This window comes from Rattus norvegicus, chromosome 2, assembly GCF_036323735.1.
Source record: "Rattus norvegicus strain BN/NHsdMcwi chromosome 2, GRCr8, whole genome shotgun sequence".
NCBI classification, from domain to species: domain Eukaryota; kingdom Metazoa; phylum Chordata; class Mammalia; order Rodentia; family Muridae; genus Rattus; species Rattus norvegicus.
In genome coordinates, this window is record NC_086020.1 from 88,911,165 (window position 1) to 88,926,881 (window position 15,717).

Consider the following 15,717-nt stretch of genomic DNA (forward strand, 5'->3'; position numbering starts at 1 on the left):
ATAGGCACCTGCGGGCACTTCAGTCACTCAGGGGACTGGCGTGCCCCACAGAACCAAGGATGGGCTTTTTATAGGATTTTGGGGAGCAGAAGCAAGCATACAGAAGCAGATGTATGGTTACAGGGATATAATTGGTGGATTCTAATGTGGCAAGGGTTCAGCCCGGGTGCGAGTTTCCTAGCTACCTTTCTGAAACATAACGGCTGACTCGGCCCCCCACCAGGGTGTGGGACCTCTCCCGGAGGGCTTTTCTCATTGTCAGGTGCTCAACCGCAGTCGTCCTGTTGCCAGGCCTTCAACCAAACACATCCTGCTTGGCAGCCGCTGTGTACTCAGTGTTCTAACCTTTCCCTGAACCAGTCATCTTAAGTACAGCCTTGCAAAATGGCGTTACTGCTGCTAAGCTGGGGTCTTTCATTCCCCCATTTTTTTTTTGCCAACTTTGAGTGAAATCTTTCACTCGACTTGGTCAAGAAATTTCTGTCTGGTGGGGGCTTATTCCCCCACTGACTCTAGGCCACAAAAGGGCTAGGAGGAGCCACGTAGGAGTTTTAACTTTAAGGGGTTTGGAGTGCGCTGAACTCTCCATGTCTGGGGTGTAGTGTTGTGATTAGTCAATTCCTCAGACCGGACTGCCTTGACGTGTGGTGTGTGGATCTAAGCCGAGACTCCGTCTACTTTTAGGGCGGTCAGGGTAGTCAGGAGGACGGTGTAGGGTCCTTTCCACCGTGGCTCGAGATTCTTGGTCTGGTGTCTGCGCACCCACATGGTGTCTCTAATCTGGAACGGGTGTGGCACCACCGGATGCTCAAGCTTGTCCTGGTAAGCAGCGGCCAAAGGTCTCCAGACGTCTCTCTGCACAATCTGTAGGGCCTGTAAATGGGCCCTCAGAGAAGGGCTGTCAGCAAAATCAGCAATGTTTGAATCAAAGAAATGGACAAATGGGGGTGGTGTTCTATATATTATTTTAAAAGGAGTTAGACCAAGGGGGCCCGGGGTATTCCGGGCCTGATATAGAACTAGGGGAAGGAGGGCCACCCAATCCTTTGAGCCAGTTGCAAGCGTAAGTTTGGATAAAGTCTCTTTAATTGTTCTATTCATGTGTTCTACCTGACCTGAACTCTGGGGTCTATAGGCACAATGTAATTTCCAATCAATCCCCAACAATTTGGCCACCAACTGACTTACTTGGGAGACGAAAGCAGGCCCGTTGTCCGACCCCAACACTTGAGGCATGTCATACCTGGGAAAGATTTCCTCGAGGAGCTTCTTGGTGACCATTTTTGTAGTCTCGTGCTTCGTGGGGAAGGCTTTGACCCATCCTGAGAAGGTGTCTACAAACACTAGGAGATACTTGTATCCATATATACCTGGTTTAATTTCAGTAAAATCAATTTCCCAATGGATGTCGGGACGGTGTCCCCTAGGACGAACTCCTTGTCCAATCATGGTCCTTCCCGGGTTAACCTGAGCGCATGCTTTGTAACTCTCAGTCACCTTTTGTATCGCTTTGTCCCGATTCAAAAAAAAAAAAAAAAAAAAAAAACCCACAGATTTATCTCTTCCCGATCTAGTAAGGTTTTCATCTTCTTAAACCCCAAATGGGTTAATTTATGTAAAAAGGAGATCAATTTAAAAGTCATTTTTATTGGCATAACTGTCTTTTTTTTGTAGACCCACTGTTTTAGTTGAGGGTGGTAGATGGCCCCCATTTTTTTTCTAGGAGCTCTATGTCCTCATGGGCATAAACCCAACTGGTTTGTCCCACTGGTGGGGGCGTGGGTTGGTCTGGGCTATTTAAGGGCAAGATTTGTTTGCTCATGGCCGCTTCTCGCGCCGTGGCATCGGCCAGCCGGTTTCTTCGTGCCTCTGGGTTGTGCCCTTTCTGGTGTCCTGGACAATGTATAATACTCAGTCTTTTGGGCAAGAATAGGGCTTCTAAGAGGGCCAGAATTTTAGCCTTATTTTTAATATCTTTACCCTCAGATGTGAGCAGCCCCCGCCTCCGATAGATCTCCCCGTGGATGTGTGCCATGGCAAAGGCATAACGGCTGTCTGTATATACATTTAGCCTCTTACCTTTTGCCATCTTGAGCGCCTGAGTCAAGGCGATGAGTTCAGCCCGTTGTGCGGAGGTACCTGCAGGCAGGGCTTTCGCCCAAATCACTTTGTCCTCCGTAGTGACTGCAGCTCCAGCCTTTCGCTCTCCCTCTGCCAAGAAGCTGTTGTCATCTGTGTACCATGTGTGGTCAGCATTCTGAAGAGGCTGGTCCGATAGGTCCGGCCTGGTTCCATGTACTTCTGCGAGGATTTGTAGGCAGTCATGCTGTTCTGTCTCCTCTGGTAGAGGAAGCAAGGTGGCAGGATTGAGGGCGACTACGGGCCCAAACTGAACCCGTTCTGCATCCAGTAACAAGGCTTGGTAGTGGGTCATGTGGGAATTAGAGAGCCAGCGGTCTGGGGGCTGCTTTATCAAGGCCTCTATTGCGTGGGGTGCTAGGATGGTGAGTGGCTGTCCCAAAGTCAATTTTCTAGCGTCCTTGATCAGGACAGCAATAGCAGCCACCATCCTTAGGCACGGTGGCCAGCCGGAGGCCACAGGGTCCAATTTCTTAGACAGGTAGGCCACAGGGCGTTTTCAGGGTCCCAACCTTTGTGTTAGGACCCCTTTAGCATACCCCTGTTTCTCATCGATGAACAGTTCAAAAGGTTTGCAGGAGTATGAGGGTGGGATGCTGAACCCTAAAGTCAGCTAAGTCCCGATGTAAGGCCTCATCAAAGAGCGTTGGACTGTTTTTAAACCCTTGAGGCAGTCTTGTCCAAGTTAATTGTCCTGAAAGCCCTATTTCAGGGTCTTTCCACTCAAAGGCAAATAAGGGTTGGCTTTTCGGGCTCAGCCGGAGGCAAAAGAAGGCATCTTTCAGGTCTAAAACCGTATACCAAGTATGTGTAGGGGGCAGTGTACTGAGCAAATTGTAAGGGTTTGGAACAGTCGGATGAATATCTTCTACCCTCTTGTTGACCTCTCTCAAGTCTTGTACTGGCCTATAATCTCCAGTGCCAGGTTTCTTAACAGGCAGAAGAGGCGTATTCCAAGGCGACCGGCAGGGGACTAGGATGCCTTGATCCAGAAGCCTCATAATGTGAGGCCTTATACCTTGATAAGCTTCATGTGACAGGGGGTATTGTTTTATGGAGACTGGAGTTGTAGTGGCCTTTAACTGTATAATTAAGGGGGGCTGTTGGAGCGCCAACCCCATCCCACCAGTCTCTGCCCAAGCCAGTGGAAAATTTGTGACCCAAGTGTCTATTTCTAGGGATTGTGGCTTGTCCTGTCTCAGTTTATATAGTCTATATTTATAGAACTTGAAGGGGAGTTCCGTGGGGGCCAGTTATTCGGGCCCCTCCTTCCTCAAAATGAATTTGTGCTTTTAGTTTGGTGAGCAGGTCACGGCCCAGCAGAGGGTACGGGCAGTCCGGAACATGTAAGAAGGAATGGGTCACCTTACCGGTAGCCAGCTGAACCCGGCGGTCCGTAGTCCATCGGTATTGTTTCTCACCAGTAGCTCCTTGTACCCAGGCTGTCCGTTCGCTGAGTTGTCCTGAAGCTTGGGTGAGGACTGAATGCTGGGCTCCTGTGTCTACCAGGAAAGTAACCGGCTGCCCCCCAACTTTAAGCGTTACTCTGGGCTCGGGGGGGGGGGCTCCTGGCCCTGACCTCCCTAATCTTTATCTAGAGCCAAGAGGGAGGTTCGTGGTCGAGGCTTTCGGGGTCCGCCAGGCTTCTTGGGGCACTCTCTGGCCCAGTGCCCTTTTTCTTTGTAATAGGCACATTGATCTTTATCCAGCTTCAGCCCCTTTCGAGCTCCCCCCTATCTCCCTTCCTTTCTTGGCCCTGAACTACGGCGGCCAAGATTCGACTCAATTCTCTCTCTTCCCTCTCTCTGCGAACTCTATCTTCTTCTTCTTTTTTTTTTTTTTTTAGCTTCTTTAAATAAATCCTGTAATGTATAGCCCTGCAAATTTTCTAACCTCTGTAACTTAGTCCTGATATCTGGAGCAGCCTGCCAGATGAAGGACATAGAGACACTCGTCATTTGTCCTGGGTCATCTGGGTCATAGGGAGTGTACATACGGTAGGCCTCCTTAAGTCTCTCTAGAAAGGCGGAGGGAGTTTCCCCTGCTTCCTGTAATACCTGTTTTACCTGAGCCAAATTAGTAGGGCGTCGTATAGCCCCTCGGATACCCGCTAGAAGCAACTGGCGATAAAGGCGTTGGTGTCCCTTACCTTCAGCTGTATTAAAATCCCAGTTTGGTCCTCAGGCAGCTGGGTGGGATGCCCATCATCTCCCAGAACATGCTTTCTGGCCTCTAGGAACACTCTTTGTTTTTTTTTTTTTTTTGTTTTTGAGGTTAAGAGGGCCTGTAAGAGCTGTTGGCAGTCATCCCAAGTAGGCTGGTGGGTAAGTAAAACAGATTCTATTAGGTCGGTGAGTGCCACCGGATTTTTGGAGAAAGAAGGGTTGTTTTGTTTCCAATTGTAAATGTCAGCTGCTGAAAACGGCCAGTATTGGGTCTGGCCACCGGTTCCCTGTCTAAGTGGGAAAGCCTGGGAGGTTGTATCTGGCATCACCTCGCGCTTATTGCACAATCTCCCTGCGACAGGGGAGAAACCCTTATCAGACTGTGGCCCGGCAACTTATCTGGCCGGCGGCTCTGCCTCCTCCGTTTTAGCCGGGCCTGTCAGAGAGAAGATCTATGAGAGGGGAGTTTGGGTCTGCCAGGAGGACAGGTTTCTCTGATTTCACAAAGGTAGAGAGAGGAAGACGTGGCCGGCGGACCGGGCGGGGCCGAGGGGACAGGCTGGGGGTTGAGGGGAGGCCAATTCGGGTTCACGAAGGGTTCCGCCCAGGAGGGGGGTTTTAAGGCGAGACTCTCTCAAGTGATAATATAAGGAACCTGGTCAGGATGTCCGTGGACGACCCGATCTTTAACCTGTAAAATAATGATCTTTTTTTTTTTTTTTTTTTGGTTCTTTTTTTCGGAGCTGGGGACCGAACCCCGGGCCTTGCGATGATCTTATTAAATGTGTCATTCACTGGCCATCCCGCTCCGAAAGTGGGCCACTCGGATGTGTAGAGAGTCTGCCATTTTCCTTTTTTTAACCTCGACGGACTGGTTGTGTGCCCGGTCGTGGACGTCTTTCTAATGATCAAGAGTGAGACTTAGGGGCGTTGTTAGGGACTGTCCCATGTTAGTTCTAAGGAAGATTAGAACACAGAGAAAACAAACAACACCAACAGTCAAACAAACAACAGACAGGCGTGCTGCACGGCTTTGGTACCAAACTGAAAGCAAAAAGTCAGATGGAGGTGGCAAAGGTCCGGGGCCCTCTGAAAGCCAAAAATACAGACAGAGGTGCCGTTAGTCCGGATCCTTCTCCTCTAACCAGAGTCCCAGATTGGGCCCCGAAAAGTCGGGCCCTTAACACCCTTGGAACGTCTTCCAGGGCTGCGGGGCGAGAAGTCCGAGCTCGTCAGCTCCTTCTTCGTCCCGCCCAAATTCCAAACAACCTGGCTGAGCGCTCACAGAACAGACCTGGCTGAGCGCTCACAGAACAGACCTGGCTGAGCGTTCACAGAACAGACCTGGCTGAGCGCTCACAGAACCTGGCTGAGCGCTCACAGAACAGACCCGGCTGAGCGCTCACAGAACAGACCCGGCTGAGCGCTCACAGAACAGACCCGGCTGAGCGCTCACAGAACAGACCCGGCTGAGTGCTCACAGAACAGACCCGGCTGAGCGCTCACAGAACAGACCTAGCTGAGCGCCCACAGAACAGACCTGGCTGAGTGCTCACAGAACAGACCTGGCTGAGCGTTCACAGAACAGACCTGGCTGAGCGCTCACAGAACCTGGCTGAGCGCTCACAGAACAGACCCGGCTGAGCGCTCACAGAACAGACCCGGCTGAGCGCTCACAGAACAGACAGAATAGGGCACAACAAGACAGAATCAGACAGACGCCGGCCGGCTTACCTCCCAGTGGGTGGTCGGTGGTCCCTGGGTGGAGGATCTCCTTTCCCGGCCAATGCACCAAATGAAAAGCTCTCAGGGAGAACTTTCCCTCGGGATGGAGACCCTCCAACTCCAAAGACCAGACCAAGACACCACAGGATGCAATTAGCAAGAGGATTTGGTTTATTGTCGGGATACACAGGCACAGGCACCTGCGGGCGCTTCAGTCACTCGGGGGACTGGCGTGCCCCACGGAACCAAGGATGGGCTTTTTATAGGATATGGGGAGCAGAAGCAAGCATACAGAAGCAGATGTATGGTTACAGGGATATAATTGGTGGATTCTAATGTGGCAAGGGTTCAGCCCGGGGGCGAGTTTCCTAGCTACCTTTCTGAAACATAACGGCTGACTCGGCCCCCCACCAGGGTGTGGGACCTCTCCCGGGGGGCTTTTCCCATTGTCAGGTGCTCAACCGCAGTCGTCCTGTTGCCAGGCCTTCAACCAAACACATCCTGCTTGGCAGCCGCTGTGTACTCAGTGTTCTAACCTTTCCCTGAACCAGTCATCTTAAGTACAGCCTTGCAAAATGGCATTACTGCTGCTAAGCTGGGGTCTTTCAATTCTAGCCATAGAGAGCTGAAAAATGGAGGTTGCCTGCTTCCTTAACACATGTTGATTATAGTACGATTTATTAAAAAGGCTTGTTTATTTGTTTTTAGAATAGACTTGTATGCAGAGTATGATGTCAAAACATTTTTCAGAACTTCAACTCCTTTTTCATCTTTGTTTACTGTAACAAACTTCTTTCTCCTGAGCTGGTTCCACTCCCTGTTAGCAGCTTTCCTCAGCAGATAGCCCATGGATCTGGCATCTTAAATATCGCGGAGTCTCCAAGGCAGCTTGTTTCAATGTCTTGGATCCACACATGATCCTCCAAAGGGCTGGATTCTCTAGCTCTACCCTCTGTAACACTCAGGTTGTTCCATTCCACTGCCTCAGCTGTTCTTGGTGATCATCTCATGGTACTGGCATCTCAAATACACTGAGGTCTTTCATTGCAACTAGGCTTCACCAGTAACCTCTCACAGACTCTCCTCATGGTGCCAAGCCTTATCTCCTCTGCATGACCCCTTCAGTCCTGGGCCATCAATTGCAACTGAGGGTACACCTTCACAAATGGCTTTCCATGGCCTCTCACAGTGCCCAGTCTCAGCTACTCTTCATGCTTTCAAAACCAGTACCACCAGGGTGACTCTTACAAATTACCAAGTACAGCTACAGCATGAGGTACAACCTTAGCTATCTCAGGAACAGAGATTCTTTGTGCTCTCAGAAGACACTTTCCAGAAGATTTCACCTCAGTGATGCTGATTTCTTTCTTAGCTCCTGCTAACCAGCATCAATTGTCCCAGTAGTTTCCTTCTCCTCTTGAATATAAAGCCAGAGACACATGGCTGAAGCTGCTGAGTTCTGCTGCTTGCAGGAGTAGGAGAATGGTTCCCTCGTTCTATTACATTATCACTTGCTTCCTCTTTTCTAATTCCTTCACTGCCTAAGCTTGGCTGTCCTGGATCTTGCTCTGTAGATTGACCTTTAATTTAGAGATCTGTATGCCTGTCTCCTGGGATTAAATGTGTGTACCAACACAGCTGGATTTAAGTTTTTCTTCATGTAGAACTTGCTCTGTTCTAGGCTGGCCTTGAACTCAGAGATCTGTTTGTCTTTGCCTCCTAGGATTAAAGGTTTGTACTACATTGTCTGGAGCTAATTTAGCTGGGTGGGATCTTGTCCCAAGGAAAGTATGTCCTTAATGTAATTTAATATCCTTGAACACAGGATTCAGCTCCATTTCACTTCCTGGTGTCCCTTTAGTACTCGACCCATATATTTGTTTTTGGTTTTTTTTTTTTTTTCATTTTTCAACTTCCCCTTTTTCATTAAAATCTCTTCATAATAGTGAATTTTAGTAACTACACAACAGAAGTTACACCAGGCTGTTTTGAGAATTCCTTTTTCAAAGCAATTAATCTAAATCTCTTCACCTTGACCTCAGGCACACTCTTTGGACAATGGCAAAAAGCAGTCACATCACCGCCCCCCCCCCAATACCACAAAAACTGAAGTTTTTCTTCACTGATCCATTTTGGGCCAGGTCCTAACAGTTCAAATTACCTGAATGGCATAATGACAGGTATTTTTATGAATGTATTTAGCTGCTACTTTGATCACGATTGATGATCCTACATATGAATAGTACACTTGGAGAAAGGCACTGTAATCTTTGAGACATCAGAAAATTTAACATCCAGAACATTCTCAAACATGGTCACATTCTCCTTTTTCCCAATGTTTAACAGCACAACCCCAGTTAGAGAAATAAAACAAAGAACACCCAACTTCATCAAACTGGTAACCGTTTGAAATCTAGCCACTGTGAGCATTGAGAATTCCAAATAGCCATAAAAGAGCTAAAGCCAGGCATTTCTTTGGTAGCTCCGGAGCTGGGCATCAGAAGAGAAAGGTTGAATTAGGTAACTAGCTTCTAGTAGGCACTGAGCACGAATGCCTAGAAAATGAGCAAAACGTTTAATCCAGAGACTGAGGAAAGCAAGAGATCTTTTGAGTAAATGGTAAGATGCTGCACTCACAGGAAAGGTAGTTGCCAGCTCTGCAAGACAGAAAACCGACATTCTGTTTATCAGGCCCCAGTCTGCTCAAATACTGAGAGACACAGGATGTTCAGTGAGGAACATTTCAAAACAGAGACACAAATCCCTGTCCCTGTCGTGGTGAAAGACCACTGGGGTGGGGAAGACCCCCACTCAAATCTCAAGATGATGTAACCCCCCAAGAACTCATGAGAAACCAGTCTTGTTGTAATAAACAAGAGGTGTATTTGAGGAACCAGAGTTCTGGCGACGACACGTATCTCACACAGGTGACAGAGGAGTCGACCCCGAGCCCAATTAGGGGAAGGTAATTATAGGGAAAATTACATAGGTAGTTGGCAACAGTTACACAAAGCATTTCATTGGTTTGTAACTTGGGCTCAGTTCAACTCTAGGCCCTGCTTCTGGGGCAAGCTGACCCTAATTCTCGTTTTTCTCAGGACTGTTGAGTCAGGCCTTATCGAGGTCAGATGGTTTGTGGTGGCTATAGCCATGCTACATCCCCAAAACATGTTATGTTATTCTTTGCTGTGAGGTGCACTTGTCCTCACAGCAGGGCCAGTGGGGGATAGTTTAAAATCTTTATTCTCTCAGTGGCACTAAGTAAGAGGATATTTCCAAGGAAGAATCCTACTGCTCTCAAGAGTTGAATGTTTTTTAGCCTTTATCTCTTTCAAATCTTAAAAAAATTGAGGTTTTTCTTTACTATGGTTCTCTGTCAATTCCTGCAAAATCCTGCCAAACAGGGTATTGCCTTGTTTAAGCCATCTATTCTGTATAAGAGAATTTTAAGTCTGGACTTAATTTTGGTTTGAAAACGAATTAACTTTTGAATTAGTGCAGTTTTATTTCTTCTTTAAAAGACTGCAGCTAACATATTTCCTATTAATAATACTTAAACCATCAAATATACCAATGACCAAGTTACTAGATGCCAATCAGGAGAAGTATTTTCAGTAGTTCTGAAAGACGCCTTTGGAGCAAAACAGTCTATTTGTTTGATGGACTAATAGCAATATATGAAAGGTAATTGGTGGGAAAGAAACAGGAGTTTTCAAGTATGAGAAATGGGAAGGATCAGGTGATGTCTTATCTCAATTACTTCACCTAAACAAGAAAAAAACTTGTGTAAGCAAAACACATACCTTTTTGTATAATGCAGTACAAAGGGCAGCAAGACAGACATGCTGTAAAAGGTTCATGATGCAGCTGTGTTTCTACATTTCTTTCACTTGTCCCTGTTAGGAACAACGCAATTCATCTTAACTTCCTGAACTTAGTTCCTGAAATTCTGAGTGCATTTTTCTACAAGTTAAATATTATGACAGCTTCCCTACTTTCCCTCATTTGATATACATGACTGAGTGAAGAACCTTCACCATTCTAATGTGACTTGGTCAGCAGAAGAGTTTCTGCCAAGCAAAACAGAATTGTTCAGCAGTGAAACTCTTGGTCATTTAAGATTGTTTTCCTCTAGAATTTAGAATGCAGTATTGAAGGGGTGAATTAAAATGTCAAAGTAGAAAAAAAATAAAAAAAAGATTGCCAAAGAATAACTCTGAAGAGAACAGTTACTGCTATAATATCATTACGTAACCATGAAATATTACTTCATGGATTTATACCTAGACAATGTCTTATAACTGAATTAGATATTGTTTACTTTGAATTCAAATGGCTAAAGATTTGAACTTTATCTTGTCCTTTAGCCATCGTTATTAATATGCTGTTATATCATTTCCCAAAAATCAATCCTCATTTCTTATAGTTATTAGTGCATATTACTTATACTCATCAATGGAATTCTGTAGTTGATGTCTCTGTGCAGGTGAGGGCTGGGACAACATTAAGGCAGGGACAGAGTTTTTGTAAGACGGGAGAGAAGAAAAGAGAGAAGAACCAAAATGGAGGCAGAGAGGGATGACCCAGATCTGTGTGGCCTTAAGTGGCCATAGATAGTTATGAATATTTCTTAAGGGATGGATTTTTATAGGACAATTTTTCTTATCTAGGGGTAAAGTTTATATCATTATTAATTGGTTGTGAGTTTATTATGTGGATGTTTTGTGGATTGAGAATTTAAGATATAAATCTGGTTGCTAAATTACAAGCTTACTGAGTTTTGATTTTAATGGTTTACTGGGAGTTGTGACTATAACCACAGGGGGCGGATGCTGGGAATATGAGCAGAGTCCACAGCAAGAGAGTTGCAGGAGGGTGGCTGCAGCCTGGCTCAAATAGTAGACAGTGGCAGCATGCGCTGGCTAGTTGACATGGGTTGAAATGCTCTGCTCTTTAAGATGAAAATACCCTGCAGATGCCATGTAGCCCAACAGAGCCGGCACTTACATGAGACGGTAGATTCAATTTTTAATATTACTGCAACAGAGTTCAATTGTGATAGTTTGACACATGAATGTATCATGCCTTTGTCAACAGAGAGGGACTCTGTGGTATGCCTTTGAGGTGATTTCTGAGCTCTTTGTAACTTGAGCACAGTGAGAAAGACAGGAAATACTAACAGTGAAAATATAATTTTTTGAGAGGTAGGACTAAAAGCATAAAATAACTCCACAGGATGGGGTCATGTTTGAGTGAGCATGATCCTCCAAAGTCCCACCTCTTCTGTTCTAGTGACTTTTTATTCATCAAAATATATGGATATGGAGTACTTTTAGAAGGGGTTATCATTTTAGGCTGTGGCAGATGATTCACTGGTTTTGGAGCAGGTTTGTATAATCCTTGAAATGGTCCAGAGCTATTCTCTAATGTGTTTTTTTGAGTGTTGAGTTCTCAGATTAAGTCTATGTGGCTCGTAGACTTCTGTGTGTGGCTTTATTTTTCTACTTTGTCTGTTCTTAAGTGACACGTACTTGAAAATCTTTATAAGAAGCTGAGGCACAGGAAATCTCATTTCCAGTAACTGCTAACAATAAAACATATATTATCTCTATTAGGGATCACGATTTCTCACTTTAAATTATCTAGCTGACACTGTACTTGAATCTTGTTCCAGAATTGATCTGAAAACCTGATATGATAGTAGGAGTTTAATATCATCTTGGTAAGAAGAAAGCAATTGATTTAGGATTTTGATTGACAAAATTTGAAGAATAGGACTAGAAAAAACATAAAGACGGACCCTGGGAAGATAAGCAACCATGACATCTGATATCAAACTATATAACATGAGTCCTGTGATTCAGATAGTTGCTCAATTTTCTGGACATTACTAATTAAATTTTATCTAGAATTTCTGAGTAATCATGATTTTTAAACATAAAACATCATTCTTCTTCAAGAAAGTGACACAGTCTTAATGCTCAGTAAATTATGTTGATGTTTTCCTTAGGAATGGTTTTTAGAGAGCAACACTTTGTCTCAGCAACAGCGAGGGTTGTTTGGGGATTTCCATGGATTCCCTTGGCCAACATCTCAATTGAAAGCAACTGAATCTTGCCACTCGTGGCCTCACCTGGCATCAAGAGACAGTCAAATTCATATGAAAGATTTTCCTTTCTTTTATTGTTTTTTAACTCTATCAATCTCCATTACATTTTTATATCTTTTTATATTATACATCCTTGATAGTTCATTTATAGTTTTCTTTTTTCAGTTAAAGTTTATAAATAATTTTATTAATAAAATAAGGTTCCAATATAAACAAAGGAATCCTTATCTTAAACACTGGGAAGCCATGCTAGCAGTATTTTCTATAAATTTAAATTTGTCAGAAAGTCAAGCCCTTTTATAACATATTTAAAGCCTTGTTTAAAAAATTATTTCTGTTTCTTAATTTGAACTCACCAAATGGCAGGACAAAGTTTTGGAATTTGTACCTTTATTTTGTAATTTTCCCCTCCACTTTAGTTGCCTGATTGTCTCCTCAAGCAATCATATTAATTTCTGAGGCAAACCTAGTAGCATGGGTATGTTACTATTTCAATTCTCAGACTAGCAAGGCCTCACAGGACTCTCCATTCAAATTAAAGGTAGCAAATATGGGTCTCGCAGACTTGATCTGGGGGCAACTAGCTGAAACAGTATGCAAACTCTCTGCCACACAAGACAGAATATCTGAGTTAGGTCTTTGAAATACATTTGAAAGCAGAAGGAAAGAACAAACTCTGCAAAGTTGTTCCCAGACCTCCATAGTTATTACATGCATCACAGAACTGTACTATATACATACTCAGGAATGGTATATATATATGGATATTGTGGCAGTTCTAGATATTTTTGAGGGCTCTTTATTATGCTATTTGTAATGGATATACTCATTTGCAATCCAAGTAATGATCTATCAGAGTTATTTATTAATATCTTTACCAACACGAAATTTTAATATCAATCCATTTCCGATAAGAAAGAATATTATATAAAATTGATTAATATTTCCCTAATGGCTAAAGGAGTTGACTTTTTCATATATTGGTGATTTTTACTTTTTTGATGTTTCTGTGTAGACCGTGTGACTATTTTTAAGAGATTCCTCTTTCTCTGAAGAAAATCCAACCACTGCTTGTTGCCAACATTTATGCATGTATAGGACATCTACGGGAGCCTTGCCAGTCTTTCAAATAGTCACACCTCTGAAAATAAATCATCTCTTTCCTCAGCAGCCACCAACAGCCATGGGTCTTCAAATAGGAGTGGAGTCTTATATGGCCTACCATGTGAGAATTCTAGTTTCTTGATCTTATCCAGAGAACCATTTTTTTGAAGCAAAGGCCAAAGAGAGAAATGGCCATGTGATGTCCAGAAGAAATTGTTTTGCAGCAATCCTCTCCATCCTCTGCTCTTACCGTTTTTCTTCCTCTTTTATGATGTTCCCTCAGTCTTGATGTGTGTGTATATGAGTGTGTGTGTGTGTGTGTGTGTGTGTGTGTGTACGTATGTGTGTAGGTATGTTATGTTTGTCCTGTCTATGGCTGTATGCTCAACAGTCACTTATTCTCTGCACTGCAACCAACTGTGAATCTTTGTTGGAATTGTGACCTACTGCAATAAGAAACTTCATAGATAACCCTTGATAGAGGTATAGATTTATGAGTATAAAATGGTTTAGTGGTATGTTTAGTAATATATCTACTTTACAAAATAATGGAAGTAGGTTCTTTCCCAAAGTTTATGTGCTCCCCAGTCAAAGACTCTTGGCAAGGTTTACAGCATCAAGTATGAGTTGCTTTCTTAAGACCAGACCTTTAATCTATTCAGAAAGAAGTTCATTACCCCAAAAATAGCCATTTCACCACTGAACCAATGTGCAGTCATTACTGTAAATTGTAGGGCTCATTGTAGCGCAAGAATGTTGAAAACTTCTCCCATAGTCCATATCTTACATTGTATCTTGTAGCACCCTATAAATTAGTTAGTTCTCACTCATAATTATTCCTGTCTGAAAGAAATACAGGGATGTAAATGAAGAAGTGCATGAGGAAAAGAAAGTCCAGCAACAGCCCCAAAGTGGGTTCCAGCTCAAGGGGAGGCCCAAAGACCTGACACCATTACTGAAGATATGGGGCAGTCACAAAAAGAGACCTACCATGACCACTCTCCAAAAGACCCAACAAGCAGTGGAAAGAGTCAGATACAGATAAGTACATCCAAGCAATGAACCTAAGTTGCTGTCCTCTGTCGCTGAATTAGAGAAAAGCTGGAGGAAACTGAGAAGGAGAGCAGCCCTGTAGGAGGACCAGCAGACTCAATTAATCTGGACCCCAAGATCTCTCAGACATGAGATCACTAACCAGGCAGCATTCACCAGCTGAGATGAGGCCTCCAACACACATACAGCAGAGGACTACTGGGTCTGGGTTCAGGCAGAGAAGATGCACCTAACTCTGAAGAGACTGGAGGCCCTAGTAAGTTTAGAGGTCAGCTGGGGTTGGTGGGGTGGGGTGAGTTGTGAAGACTGGGGAGGGGGAGGAGGTATGGTGTGTGGAACAGTTATGGGGTGGACCAAAATGGGAATAAAATCTGCAGTGTAAAAATGAAGAAAGAAAAAGAAAAGAAAAAAAAGGTTCATTTATTTTATATATGTGAGTACATGTTTCTCTCCTCAGACACACCAGAAGAAGGTATTGGATCCATTACAGTTGGTTGTGAGCTATCAAGAGGCTGCTGGGAATTGAACTCAGGACCACTGGAAGAGTTCTTAATCACTGTGAAATTTTAAATCATGAATACTTAACGTATCAAAATACAACAGTGATGCATCACAATAAAAATTATATAGACTAGGAAAAATTAAAGTAGGTGATCAGATTAGTTTGTGTGTTTGTGTTGAAGTTTAGCATCATTTGTATAATTGTTAGTACCAGGAAGTTAACATGATCAGGTGAATAGTGAGAATATAATCAAAATATTTGAAAGTGGACCACAGATGGATACTGAGAATAGTAGGACACTAAATATTTTTAATGTAATAAAAGAGAAAAATCAAAGAACTATGAGGTTCAAAATTAGAATAACAAGAAATTCCGTGTAATAAGGATATATAAGATAAGAGCGGAAGAAGAATGGAAGTTATTTAAGCTAAAGGCATAATTATAATACTTTTTTTTATTATTATATTTTTATTAACTTGAGTATTTCTTATACATTTCAAGTGTTATTCCCTTTCCCGGTTTCCGGGCAAACATCCCCCTCCCCCCTCCCCTTCCTTATGGGTGTCCCCCTCCCAACCCTCCCCCCATTGCCGCCCTCCCCCCATAGTCTAGTTCACTGGGGGTTCAGTCTTAGCAGGACCCAGGGCTTCCCCTTCCACTGGTGCTCTTACTAGGATATTCATTGCTACCTATGGGGTCAGAGTCCAGGGTCAGTCCATGTATAATCTTTAGGTAGTGGCTTAGTCCCTGGAAGCTCTGGTTGCTTGACATTGTTGTACTTTTGGGGTCTCGAGCCCCTTCAAGCTCTTCCAGTTCTTTCTCTGATTCCTTCAACGGGGGACCTATTCTCAGTTCAGTGGTTTGCTGCTGGCATTCGCCTCTGTATTTGCTGTATTCTGGCTGTGTCTCTCAGGAGCGAT

The 15,717-nt window shown here is 44.0% G+C and overlaps 2 protein-coding genes across 3 annotated transcripts in view; both read right to left on the bottom strand.

Moving 5' to 3' along the window:
- Positions 1–438: 438 nt before the first annotated feature.
- Positions 439–15,717, bottom strand: part of LOC134478919 (leucine-rich repeat and coiled-coil domain-containing protein 1-like) — a 42,455-nt gene continuing 27,176 nt past the window's right edge. Inside the window, exon 10 of the mRNA XM_063282860.1 lies at positions 439–898. Within this exon, the coding sequence (XP_063138930.1) occupies positions 658–898 (241 nt within the window). The 3' untranslated portion in view covers positions 439–657. The remainder of the gene's footprint in view (positions 899–15,717) is intronic.
- LOC134485875 (uncharacterized) lies at positions 1,245–10,221 on the bottom strand. Of its 2 annotated transcripts, XM_063282862.1 has the most exons (3): positions 9,833–10,221; positions 4,289–4,456; positions 1,245–3,660 (listed from the first exon to the last, which is right to left on the bottom strand). In XM_063282862.1, the coding sequence occupies exon 3, from the start codon at positions 2,567–2,569 to the stop codon at positions 1,685–1,687; it is 885 nt and encodes a 294-aa protein (XP_063138932.1). In that variant the 5' UTR covers positions 2,570–3,660; positions 4,289–4,456; positions 9,833–10,221; the 3' UTR covers positions 1,245–1,684. The 2 variants fall into 2 exon arrangements, with proteins under 2 accessions (XP_063138932.1, XP_063138931.1); XM_063282861.1 differs by having other exon boundaries at positions 1,245–4,456.